Source organism: Coffea eugenioides, chromosome 6, assembly GCF_003713205.1.
Source record: "Coffea eugenioides isolate CCC68of chromosome 6, Ceug_1.0, whole genome shotgun sequence".
NCBI lineage: Eukaryota > Viridiplantae > Streptophyta > Magnoliopsida > Gentianales > Rubiaceae > Coffea > Coffea eugenioides.
The window spans coordinates 52,787,218-52,800,639 of record NC_040040.1 but is presented as its reverse complement, the minus strand read 5'-3'; the positions used below and the strand labels follow the sequence as shown (position 1 = coordinate 52,800,639).

The 13,422-nt window shown below is 36.8% G+C and overlaps 1 protein-coding gene across 1 annotated transcript; it reads left to right on the top strand.

The window, feature by feature from the left end:
• The first annotated feature begins 10,724 nt into the window (after window positions 1–10,724).
• LOC113774424 (protein FAR1-RELATED SEQUENCE 5-like) lies at window positions 10,725–11,207 on the top strand. The gene has a single exon (XM_027318962.1). The coding sequence runs from the start codon at window positions 10,725–10,727 to the stop codon at window positions 11,205–11,207; it is 483 nt and encodes a 160-aa protein (XP_027174763.1).
• The last annotated feature ends 2,215 nt before the right edge of the window (window positions 11,208–13,422 follow it).

The window sequence follows — 13,422 nt, the reverse complement described above, 5'->3', positions numbered from 1 at the left end:
CCCCATCCAAGACTCGGGTATCATGTGCACTTTCCTCTCAACCGGCATACACATATACAAATCGTATATCTTTATCGCATACAGTTAAAATATTTTGTGATTGCACACCGTGTCTATTAGTGTATGCCACTTGTTGTCCGCTTGAGACAGAAGCAGGTATAAGTGTCCCATCAATAGTCCCGACGCAGTCCATCAAAAAGAAATTCTTAAATGGATGAGGTATAAACCAGTAAATGAATGACACGTGATCTAAGTACACTATTAATATGGCCTAAAAATAATCCACTAAATTTATGTTAACGCCAAACAAGGAAAAACTAAAAATTGGCAACTAAAACTTCAATGTACAACATTTTTTGCTACTTTTAATGTCCCTGTTATGAATTCCTATGGTGAAGTGTCATCTTATTGGAAGGCGGAACGACACCTGCATTCACTGGTGTTAGATGAAATTTGAAAAGAAAGAGATTTTTATTCGAAAGCAATTGTGATTTAACTGTACTTCAAACCAAGGATAAAACCTCCTGTCGTTCAGAATTTTCGAATGAATTTCGTCCTGCCGTCTTGGAGTAATGATGAATTGCGCAAATGTGCATAGGCCCTGAATGACTTCGTGAATATTACGATGCACTGTCTCCGTCGAATGGTTAAATCGATCAGCAATCATGCGTATTCTCATGTTGTGGCTCATCATGACCAATGTCATGGCAAGTGCCTCCTCTATTGTAACCCGTTTCTGATGATTTTGGAGAACAAATCCACATTTGACCAAAAACTGGCACAATCTCATAAAAGAATCAACATTTAATCTTGTTGCATCCATAATTCGGGTATGGTGGCCTGACATCAATTTTTCAACCCAGTGTCTTCCTGTTAATGCAGATGTCCTACATGGTATCTTCTGGATTGGACCTCCATATGGTTCTGCATGTGGTCCAAATAATAGCGCAGCACCAACAGCAAATAGAAGATCATCTTTGTTCGAAGACGAGCTCGTCCCCTGGACATCACCAAATGCACTCATTTGGATTTTTTCCACCAAAACAAAGATATAATGATGGTTTCTCCGACTAGATTTCTTAAATGAAAGCTGTATGGTTAAATGCGCTCACATGCTCTCTTTCCTTTTATGCTATCTGTATGTTCGTGTTTTGATACAAATTTTTTGCATCCTTTTAAAGGCATGACTCTTCGCAAGACAATTTTTCTTTTTCATAGGGTCCTTGGAGGTGTTCACATGAATAATAGTCAGGAGTTGTTACCATTATTACTAGCTTCCATGAGTCATCTTTGGATTCCATTACGAATGACCTGTAAGCAATTTTTGCCTCTCCATGTGCGCAACCCTGTGAGCATTTTATTTGTATGCTTACGATAACGTCCATTGAGAAGGCTGTATGAGAGGTCAAATCTCATAAAAAGAAATCTGAAACCAGATATTTTTTCAAATCACGTGGTACCTGTCTGAGCACGCCAATACTCTGACAATTTGAAAGGTTATGAAAATATAGGGTGCATGTGTTGGTCGGTGATGGATACTATATAGCATCAGGCTACTGCTTTACTGTCTACTATAATTGTATATCTAGCATTTTTTAAGGGAATGTACTTTTGTAAGGGAATGCATGAATTGCCGTAATCAATCTACTAATTTCTACTGGATTTTTTATTACTTTTGTACAGAAGCTACTTGGCATAATAAGGGAAAATGACATGTTTCATCCCTCACATTTAGTAAAAATATTCTTTTCGTCCCTCACATTTAAAACGAAGCAAATTGGTCCTTCACATTTAAAAATCCAAGCTTTTACATCCTAAAAATAAACTCTCAGTGGTGAATCAAACCATCTAACAGCCCGGTTACAAATTTTGGGGATAAAATTGATAGATCACTTGCAAAAACATATTTCCAACAAATAAATTAAAACAATTAAAAAACTTAATTAAAACCCATTTGTTTCTTCAAAAGAACGAAATAGTGCTAAGGCTCTCAAGCACTAAACCCTTAGTGCAACAAAACTGAGGAAGATGTCTAAGGGTATAGTGCTTGAGAGCTTTAGCAATATTTCGTTCTTTTGAAAAAGCAAATGGGTTTTAATTAAGAATTTTTAATTGTTTTAATTTATTTATTGGAAATATGCTTTTGCAAGTGATCTATCAATTCTATCCCCAAAATTTGTAATTGAGTTATTAGATGGTTTGATTCACAACTGAGAGTTCATTTCTATGATGTAAAAGCTTGGGTTTTTAAATGTGAAGGACCAATTTGCTTCGTTTTAAATGTGAGGGACGAAAAGAATATTTTTATGAAATGTGAGGGATGAAACATGTCATTTTCTCGCATAATAAATAGAAAGTCTGGGTATGTAGAAAGCTACTTTATTACTTTCTACTAATTTCTACTATTTCTACTATTTCCTAATCCAAGTATCCATCGCTGGACTTTCTACTATTTCTACTATGCAATCAATCTACTAATTGGAACAATTTCGTATTATTTGTATCCAGACTTTTGTAAAACTCAATTTCCTAATTTTAACATGGTTGGACCGTCCTGTCCTTCATTAGACCTGTATCATGTAAAATAAGTCCACAACACTTTAAAATGCAAATCAAAACTGACATCCGTATAGCAGGAAAAAAAATTGCAAATAAAAGAATGCTACCAATATCCTGCAAGTTTAAGCATAATATATATCTATTATTATCAATTTCTCCAAACCAGTGAATTAACAAGCCAAAGTTTTAAAAGTACAGGGCTGGCCAAACATTTGCAGAATAAGAAACTCAACATCGACAAATTATCCAAACAAGTTTATTCAAGGTAGTAGATTTAAAATCACATACAAGGAACTAAAAGTCCCAACTCAAATCCCAACTACGTGGGACTTCCACTCAAATAACTGTATAGGCCGAGCAGTCTATCGTCCCAAAGTAGTTGCTCCGAAGCTCCTATTAAAATTTAAAGTCTCGACTACTTTCCATTGGGTCCCCTCTGAGGGGCAATCTCCAAAGAGTTCAACCAATACTCTTGAAAATCACGATTGTCACTTAGGAAAGTCTTCCGCCACTTGTTGTCTTGGAGTTGAAAAGTTGCAGTGAGCTTCCTCCCTTTGTCCAGCGATTCGAACGATTCCATGACCTGAGCTGCCATATCCATATCAAATTTCTCTTTTTTAGATTCTCGGTGACCCTTGATATGTAGTTTAGAATTTGTTAGGGTGGAGAGCGAGTTGGCACACTCGACGAATGGATTATTCGTACTTCTACTTGACTTGCTTCTCCGGGATCCAGTTGGGAGCGAGGTCGTGGCTCCTTGACTGCTCGAATCTCGCTTAACCCCTACATTTGGAGTTTCTTCGTTGAAGTCGGCATCCTGGCCGGTGTTGTACATTTCATCACCAAAAGGCGAAGAGAAAATTTGCCCACGACTGTGCCCAACTCGCTTGCGTGGATTGTAAATTGAAGGCGGTACTGAAGAGGCTTGAGCTTGACTCTCTGTGGCAGTTTCTCCTTCTAAGACCTCGAACAGGATAGCATATTTGTCGACGCATTGGCAATATCTGAAATTTCTATAATCCCGATTCTCCTGCTTGAAAGGCACGAAAAGGAAGGTGAAATATGAGAGTATTCACATCTGATCTAAAGGGTTTGTGCAAGGACAAACCGAAACAAGAGACAACAAGGGATGTTTTACGGTCAATAGATTAATATTTATGCACTTCCCTCCTCCAGAAGACAAAATGTAAAATGCACTTAAAAATTTTTTGCATCCTTTTAAAGGCATGACTCTTCGCAAGACAATTTTTCTTTTTCATGGGGTCTTTGGAGGTGTTCACATGAATAATAGTCAGGAGTTCTTACCATTATTACTAGCTTCCATGAGTCATCTTTGAATTCCATTACGAATGACCTGTAAGCAGTTTTTGCCTTTCCATGTGCGCAACCCTGTGAGCATTTTATTTGTATGCTTACGATAACGTCCATTGAGAAGGCTGTATGAGAGGTCAAATCTCATAAAAAGAAATCTGAAACCAGATATTTTTTCAAATCACGTGGTACCTGTCTGAGCACCCAATACTTTGACAATTTGAAAGGTTACGAATATAGGGTGCATGTGTTGGTCGATGATGGATACTATATAGCAGCAGGCTACTGCTTTACTGTCTACTATAGTTGTATATCTAGCATTTTTTAAGGGAATGCACTTTTGTAAGGGAATGCATGAATTGCCACAATCAATCTACTAATTTCTACTGGATTTTTTATTACTTTTGTACAGAAGCTACTTGGCATAATAAATAGAAAGTCTGGGTATGTAGAAAGCTACTTTATTACTTTCTACTAATTTCTACTATTTCTACTATTTCCTAATCCAAGTACCCATCATTGGACTTTCTACTATTTCTACTATGCAATCAATCTACTAATTGGAACAATTTCTTATTATTTGTATCCAGACTTTTGTAAACTCAATTTCCTAATTTTAACATGGTTGGACCGTCCTGTCCTTCATTAGACCTGCATCATGTAAAATAAGGCCACAACACTTTAAAATGCAAATCAAAACTGACATCCGTATAGCAAGAAAAAAAATTACAAATAAAAGAATGCTACCAATATCCTGCAAGTTTAAGCATAATATATATCTATTATTATCAATTTCTCCAAACAAGTGAATTAACAAGCCAAAGTTTTAAAAGTACAGGGCTGGCCAAACATTTGCAAAATAAGAAACTCAACATCGACAAATTATCCAAACAAGTTTATTCAAGGTAGTAGATTTAAAATCACATACAAGGAACTAAAAGTCCCAACTCAAATCCCAATTACATGGGACTTTCACTCAAATAACTGTATAGGCCGAGCAATCTATATTCCCAAAGTAGTTGCTCTGAAGCTCCCATTAAAATCTAAAGTCTCGACTACTTTCCATTGGGTCCCCTCTGAGAGGCAATCTCCAAAGAGTTCAACCAATACTCTTGAAAATTGCGACTGTCACTTAGGAAAGTCTTTCGCCACTTGTTGTCTTGGAGTTGAAAAATTGCAGTGAGTTTCCTCCCTTTGTCCAGCGATTCGAACGATTCCATAACCTGAGCTGCCATATCCATATCAAATTTCTCTTTTTTAGATTCTCGGCGACCCTTGATATGTAGTTTAGAATTTGCTAGGGTGGAGAGCGAGTTGGCACACTCGACGAATGGATTATCCGTACTTCTACTTGACTTGCTTCTCCGGGATTCAGTTGGGAGCGAGGTCGTGGCTCCCTGACTGCTCGAATCTCGCTTAACCCCTACATTTGGAGCTTCTTCGTTGAAGTCGGCATCCTGGCCGGTGTTGTACATTTCATCACCAAAAGGCGAAGAGAAAATTTGCCCACGATTGTGCCCAACTCGCTTGCGTGGATTGTAAATTGAAGGCGGTACTGAAGAGGCTTGAGCTTGACTCCCTGTGACAGTTTCTCCTTCTAAGACCTCGAACAGGATAGCATATTTGTCGACGCATTGGCAATATCTGAAGTTCCTATAATCCCGATTCTCCTGCTTGAAAGGCACGAAAAGGAAGGTGAAACATGAGAGTATTCACATCTGATCTAAAGGGTTTGTGCAAGGACAAACCGAAACAAGAGACAGCAAGGGATGTTTTACGGTCAATAGATTAATATTTATGCACTTCCCTCCTCCAGAAGACAAAATGTAAAATGTACCTAAAAATTCCAGCCCCTGAATGTGCACATCTGCTGTAACCAGCAGCATATAGTAAATGGAGCAGAAATTAATAACAATTGGCAGATTAGGTGACCATGGATATGCCAAAGATTCATGGACAGGTCTTACTATAACTAATGTTTGATATAAAAGATGTTAAGCCTTTATATGAATAAACAATTAATCTTATATGCAGTCTTACATATACAATACAGTCTCAAGAAACAGGAAAAGTCATTCCGAAGTACGTAACTGGACGAAATTAGATATGGCAAAGTTAAATGGCTGGAACTGAATTATAGTTAATGGAGAGGTTACCATTTGCAAATTGTTCCATTGAGACTCTTCAGCCAAGAGGCATCTCCTATTCTCGTCCCAACCAATACCAGTTTTGGAAGTTTGTCACAGACCCTTTAACTTGGCAAAGGCACGCCAAATTTTCTTCAAGCGCGCGTATTTAGAATGGTACACAATCCAACCATACTGCTTCCCCTAGGTCGAATTCAGGTGCGCAACAAGTTTCATCCAATTGGCATTTGATGCAATGTTTGGATTCCACTCTCCACTCTTTTTCCATTCAACGTATGTCATACAGAAATGCATCTCCATGTTTTCATCCCAATGGGCCGTTCCAATGGTGTGGTCTCATGGCATCTATATGAGAAACCAAAAGGGCGGTCAGCATTAATAACAATCTGGTTGATGGAAGAAAAATCAGATTACAACATTTAGGCAACTTTGAACCGGATAAAATCTGGTTTATCAAGCATTTGCAGCCAAGAAATTGCAAATCTGAACTCGTTCATATGCCCAGCAATCACAAAATCTGGTTTATCAAGCGTTTGCACCCCTGAAATTAAGGACACCAAACTACTTTGATGTTTTTTAATTGGGACTAAGTGATAAGAATCAAAGGCTTCAAAAATATGTCACGAGTATGCTAACTACTTCTCAAATCAGGTATAGTGTCACTGCCATAGAGTTCAGGGAAAGACACCACATTTCCTTAGTTATCGATATACTAGCATTGACATGCAAATTTGGTCTACACCCCAAATATAAGTACTCAGGAAATTAACTTCTCATTAAGGAATGTTTTTATTTGAGACAGATGCATGGACTGACAAATAACAACGGCCATTGTTATGGATACAGTCCAAACTTACTCTGAAGTAGTTGACAAGGGACTGGATGTAGTCGTTCGAGTCTGTGACGGAGTGGACGGATGAAGCTTCAGAAAGACGGGCCGGAGTAGTAGGGCCAGACAGTGATCTCCTCCGCTTGTTGGGCATTTACTGGTGCTCTACAATCGACAGCAAGTCATGCCGAGCTAGACCTCAAACCAGATCCTGCGGCAGCAAATTTGATTTGTGGTGGCCAGCCAATTTCCTGTTTCAGTTTGCAGGTAATATTTGAGAATGTCAAACGCCATAATTGTGGATTTGCTACTACTGTGTTTCAAATACAAATTATGCATACAGTGGATATTACAAAGCAGCAAGCCTATTTTGTCCTTGTAGAATTCTTAATATGGCCGCCAATAGAATTCATGTTCTCTAAAAATCTTGTTTTGAGGTTGAGTGTGAAATCCAGTAATTTAGCTGGCTGTATGACATAGAAGGGCTTTGATTCCTAAGGCAGTTCATAAATTCTGTGAATCTAGTGACCTAAGAAGATATGAGTAAGGCGGCAAAGCTACCAGAGTATATTCCATGACCTGTAATAAAGGTATCTACAGTAGCATTAATGATACATTAATAATTGGATTTCCTAAACGAACTGGATTTATTTACTAGCTACATGGCAGCCTTCTTTGAATGCTAAGATTGCATGATCTCATGTAGAAAATTTAGTTTGCAGTAGATTAATTTGCATTGCATCTTGCAATTCTTTGATTATACTAATTAAACTGGAGCCTCAGTTGTTGCATGAAGGTTCCTGGATTTTACTTAGAAGTTACGTAGTGGTTTGATGAAAAAGTTTCATAAGGGATACAAGGAAGCTCCACCTTTGTCCAAGTTTTGCTACCATATTTTTGTCAAAGAGAATTCTTCTGGTTTTGGAATCATGATAAATGGATTACATCAGGAACAAAGGAATCAACAAGCATAGCAGATTAAGATTCCAGCAGCTATAACTTCTTGAAATTCTCATCTCTTTACTATTTTTTATTGAATTCATCATAAAATCAAATAAAAAAGAAGGAAATGAAAGAAAAAACAACTGGGGAAGTCTAGGGTGAATGACAACGACATAATAAAAGTTGTACTAGCAGCAAGGGTTAAAAAAATAAGTAGTCTGGTAGTAGTGAATGATGTTTATTGGTGCAACACTGACAAATGTAAACAAATTAGAAATTTAAATTGTTAAAAATCACGTCTATACCAAGAATAAATAAACACAAAAGCATGCACAACCAAAATAAAACACAATCTGCCAATTATAACATGCAACAATTGGATTCTAGATTCTCTTTACTTTTACATGTAAAGATCCATCAGGGAACATGAAACGCAATCTAATTGAGTTTAAGATCCAGTTTATTAATTTTGTTCAAATCCCTTTTCTGTACAAATAAGAATCTTGAAACAAAGCCAATTTCATAATTAAAGAAATGAAATAGTACTAAGCCATATATAATGGGGAAATATGGCACCACCAATATCTTTTAGGCAACATACTAATGCTAAATAATCACCAAGCACGTCTCATAATTAAACTTCTCATCACATGAGGATGAATTCTGGTTGGGGACAGAATTAGATGGGGAATTAATTTACAAATATGAAATTTGACCATTATTATTAGAATATGGCAAAGTTAATTATTAGATCCAATTTATGGTGCATTATATTTGGGCACCTTTTTGACAACAACCTCAGCAATTATACATACAATTTCACTACCAATATCCTATAATTTAATTGATCTAAAGTAAAGAAACAAAAGCTGTCAAACGAAGAAAGACTTCTCGTTACAACTATATTAATCTTATATTTTGCAAGAATTGCTTCATATCAGACAGCTAAGCCAAAAACATTAGAGTTGGATCTACAAAGTACGGTTGACCAATTAGTTTTGCCGCGAATTAATCTCCCCCATTGATTTGAGCAACCGCTAAAATGATTGGCAAAAGAATGGGATATAGGCGTGTTAAGAATCCTAGTCAAATTATAATTGAATCGAAAATTATCTTCCATTTTCGGATAGGAAATGATAACACCAAGATAAATACCTGCCAACAGTCAATTAATAGCTAGGAATTTGGCCTTAACTGAGCTGCAAATAAGGAATTCTTATTTCTGCGTTCGCTCTCTGTCTCCGTCGAGCCCGGCGCACAGCAAACCCAGATGATAGCTTCTTCGTCGAAACCCACATTGACAAAATCAGCGCTTAATCAACTCATTTTGACCGCCAACCCACTTTGCCTGTTGTTGCCAATTTACTCGTTCGCAGCAGCCTGTTCGGGTGTTTGTGGGGTGAATGTTTTACAGGAGGAGAACGAGGTATAAGGAGGTTGTGGGGAAAAAAAAATTAAACGATGGAATGGGTTTTCGTTTTGTTAATATCAATACAGAAACCCCAACGGAAGGATATGTCTAGACAAAGCATGGGTGTCTGGCCCTTGAAGGGATATTAGGATACGGGGCAGGCCGACCGCTTCTGAACGGTCTCCTCACAAGATCCAAATGTGAGGCGAGAAATATTCCACGTCAGGAAGCCTTCAACAGGCCCTAAAAACGACGCCGTTCCAAAAAAAAATGTCTAGCCAAAACGAGAACATGACAGACCAAACGGAAGAGTTTCAATTTTGAAAATCAAGTTGAAAATTTGAATCAGCCGCACAAAACAAAACTGAGGGAAGAGAGGAGGCATCCTGCTAAAAGTAGCAATTGACAGAAAAGTGGGTGGAGAGAGCTGGGGTATGGTGTTGAGTGAATAAGGAAGAAAGTAAATAGAAAAGTGGAGAGCCGCACAAAACAAAACTAAGGAAAGAGATAAGGCATCCTGTTGAAGGCAATAAATTGACAGAAAAGTGGGTGGAACGAGCCGGGGTATGGTGTTGAGTGAATAAAAAAGAAAACAAATAGAAAAGTAGAGAGTCGCACAAAACAAAGCTGAGGGAAGAGAGGAGGCATCTTGCTGAAGGTAGCAATTGACAGAAAAGTGGGTGGAGAAAGCTGGGGTATGATGTTGAGTGAATAAGGAAGAAAGCAAACAGTGCAGTGAGAGTGTTGTATGCATTTTGAAGCTGGGTATGAGAGTGTTGTATCCTTTTTGATTGTGTGCAAGGCAGGCGGCAAGGTAGAAGCAAACAGAGGAAATCCATCATCTCATGAAGCCAGATTTTGTCGTGCAATTTAATAGCAGAAGCAACTGCACTCTCCGAATTTGGTGAAACATAAAGCATATGGTTAAGACCAAGGTAACGTGACTGAATATAGTATGTTAAATGAGTAATATGTAGTTGGTCCATGCTCATTACATGATGTAGAGGAAAAGACATATATGTGAATAATAAAAGAATGTACCTGGTGTTGTAAGTTAATTACATGATGTAAGAAATATATTATAATGAGTAGAAAATACTTGTTTGGTCCTCAAAATGTAGAAATAGTAAAAAATGCACAGTTGACTTAGGCGGTTGTCATTAATGAATGACATAAGGTCCATTGAACTAAAGAATTTAGAACCTAAATATAATCTGCAGAGTAGATGTACATACAGTTAAAATAGACTTATATCGTGTGACCAATACATTGCAATCCGTATAACTTAGTGTACATGGAGTTCTATTAGTACATAGATACTGTCGTTGTCTTAGAGTAAAAGTAAGGTGATGTGATTCATTAATCGTATTGATAAGCATAATAATAGGATTTGGTATATGAGTAATATGTGATTCATGACACATTCTGAATGGTAATATACATTCATCTTGTCGTTTATGTATATACAATTCATGAAATGTTGCCAATTATGGTGTTTGATGCATAATTGATAGAAGCAGAAGTAATGGATTGCAGCAAATTGACAGAAGATAAGATCCCTGAGTTAGGAATGGAGTTCAACAGTGAAGAGGATGCGTACAAATTTTACAACAAATATGCCTTTGAAATGAGTTTTAGTGTACGCAAAGACTATCTGAATAAAGACAAAGATGGCGTGATCACGTCTAGGAGATATAGTTGTTGCAAGAAAGGTGTGAAGCGCAAATACGAAAGTGATGCGATGCCAAAGAGGACACGAACGCCGACGAAAATAGGGTGTGGAGCTGAAATGATTATCGTGTTGCTTAGAGGGACAATGAAGTACCGTGTGCATGACCTTGTCTTAGAATATAACCATGAGTTGCACATTACTCAATGTTCGCACATGATGCTATCACAAAGAAAAGTGAGTGGGGTTCAAGGATTCCAACCTGAAATAAGCAAGGATGCTAGATTTTCATTGAAACAGAGCCATGAGCTTATGGGAAAGGAGACAGATTTTGGATAAGTAATGTGGGATATACATGGGATGGTAAATATTTATGCTACAACAATGTTATCGTTATACAGTTAACTAATCCATAAGTACCATTCACTATAAAATAACATTATTGTCGTGTCAATAATACAGGTCTCAAAATCGGAGCCGACATCGGTTTCATTTTATGAACACATGTTTATGGGATGCCATTCATCAACTGACTCAGTTTCGGTTAGTATAAAATGGGCATGACTTTAACTTTTATTTGGATGTTTCTTACAGCACAATTAGTTATGATGATGTTACATTGTGTGATGATTTTGTTATAGCTGACATCCCTCCTGATATATCCTTTTTGTCTATTTTATACAATTATTTGGTCCATACAAAACTCGTAGAAGCATTCAATGACCCAGTCAGTGAATGACCCTCCAAACGTTGTTGCTCTCGAAATCAAGGAAAGTTCAACGGTATATATATATTTAGTAGGTAAAATTTGATTCTTTTTTCGTAGCGTAGGGCTATTTTTTCTTTAATTGTAATGGTGGGCACCCGAACGTTGTCGAAGCATGCATATTTTGTAGTTAACATATAATAGTTTAATGACATATTGTTTTGTATTATCCGAAGGTCCACAGATTGGCTAATCAGGAGCCTCATGGAAGTATCTCTATAGAATGGATGCACTCTAAATTTTCTATATTTTCTAACCATAACTCCGTCACAGATATCTTAATGGTCTGAAACATCATTTTTGTTATAATGTCTAGTCCAATTTAGCTTTGTAACTGAGCAATATAGGCATTGCTAATGAGTTGTTGACAATTGAATAGTTATATTATACAATATATGCGGAGCGTGCAACAATTTTAAAACACTGTGATAATGATGCATATCATGTATTTTCACCATCACCCCAGGTGGCAAGCTTTTATCATTACCCCACATATTTATGGTGTTTTGTTAATTGGATACTTCAATAGCGTATATCATTAACCGTATGTTTCATTAAATGTATTGGCTGATTTGCCATGGTTACGCATTATAGGAAAGAAATAACACCTAGGGATTGCGACTAACTGTTGACGTCAACTCCTTTCAGTTGCAAGTTGATGAATGATGTGTATCTATAATTTTTATGAATACAAAATAATTGATTGTTCCAAACAATTGAGTGCTTGTACAGGCACCTTGTTATGTTCGTCTATATTAAAACTTAGACATGTGGTTTACAATTGTATTAACAATGCATATTACAGATAGTATTACAGGCATTTCAATGGGTATTACTCCTTTAGTACGGAAATGAAGTTATAATTGGCGTCTCGGATTGGTTCCACACGACCACATGCCAAGTAACCGTTTCATAAAAGAACATGATACTTCGTTGGAACAACTAATTTGAAAGTGGGGTAACTAATATTTAAAATACAACAAATAATTATAACGAGATGTACAGATTGAGTTACAATGAATTAGGTGTATGTTACAATTCATTACAACTAATGAATTAGCAATCGGCAGCTTTTTGTCTTCTCCAGTTAAAACTAGTGATATTACAACTAGTAATTTTACAACTAATGATATTCTATGATGTTACAACGAGTGATACTATAATTAGTTAACGTCCGATGAACCTTTCCTCTTCTCTTGTTTGTGCAATTGCTCTTAGCACAAATAATAATTCCTTCCCCTCCCGTCACATTAAATTTCTTAGATACTTTATTAAATGCTCTAGTAATTTGCAGTTAGGGTTGTCTCAAACACTTAATTAATTTTCATTGTTGTAATAAGAACGAACAAAACTATAAGTAAGAACGCACGAATTGTAACTAGATATGCACTTTGGTGTTGACCATCATAGTGAGTTGTTGTTGTTCTACTATGAAATATGAAGTTCGTGTATTAAGGTAACCATACAATTTCGTTAAACTCAATAAACATAATATTTGGAAGTAGCAAGGTGATTATGTTACAAGGCTCCGATGTTACAATCTCGTATGCAGCTACATTTTTATCATACAGGCTTATTGTCACATGTGCTGGTAGAATGTACTCGGCTGATCGCGGAACGGTGCTCTTATTTGTTGCATGTGTAGACTTACTTTATCTCAATGTCAAAGTCTCCTAAAAAGCGAAGAACATGCATTTCATATGATTTCATATCTATCGTTGTGTAACAAATTGTAAATCAATTTGTAACAGTTTTCAAATACATTGTAACTAACAGTCTTCAAATACC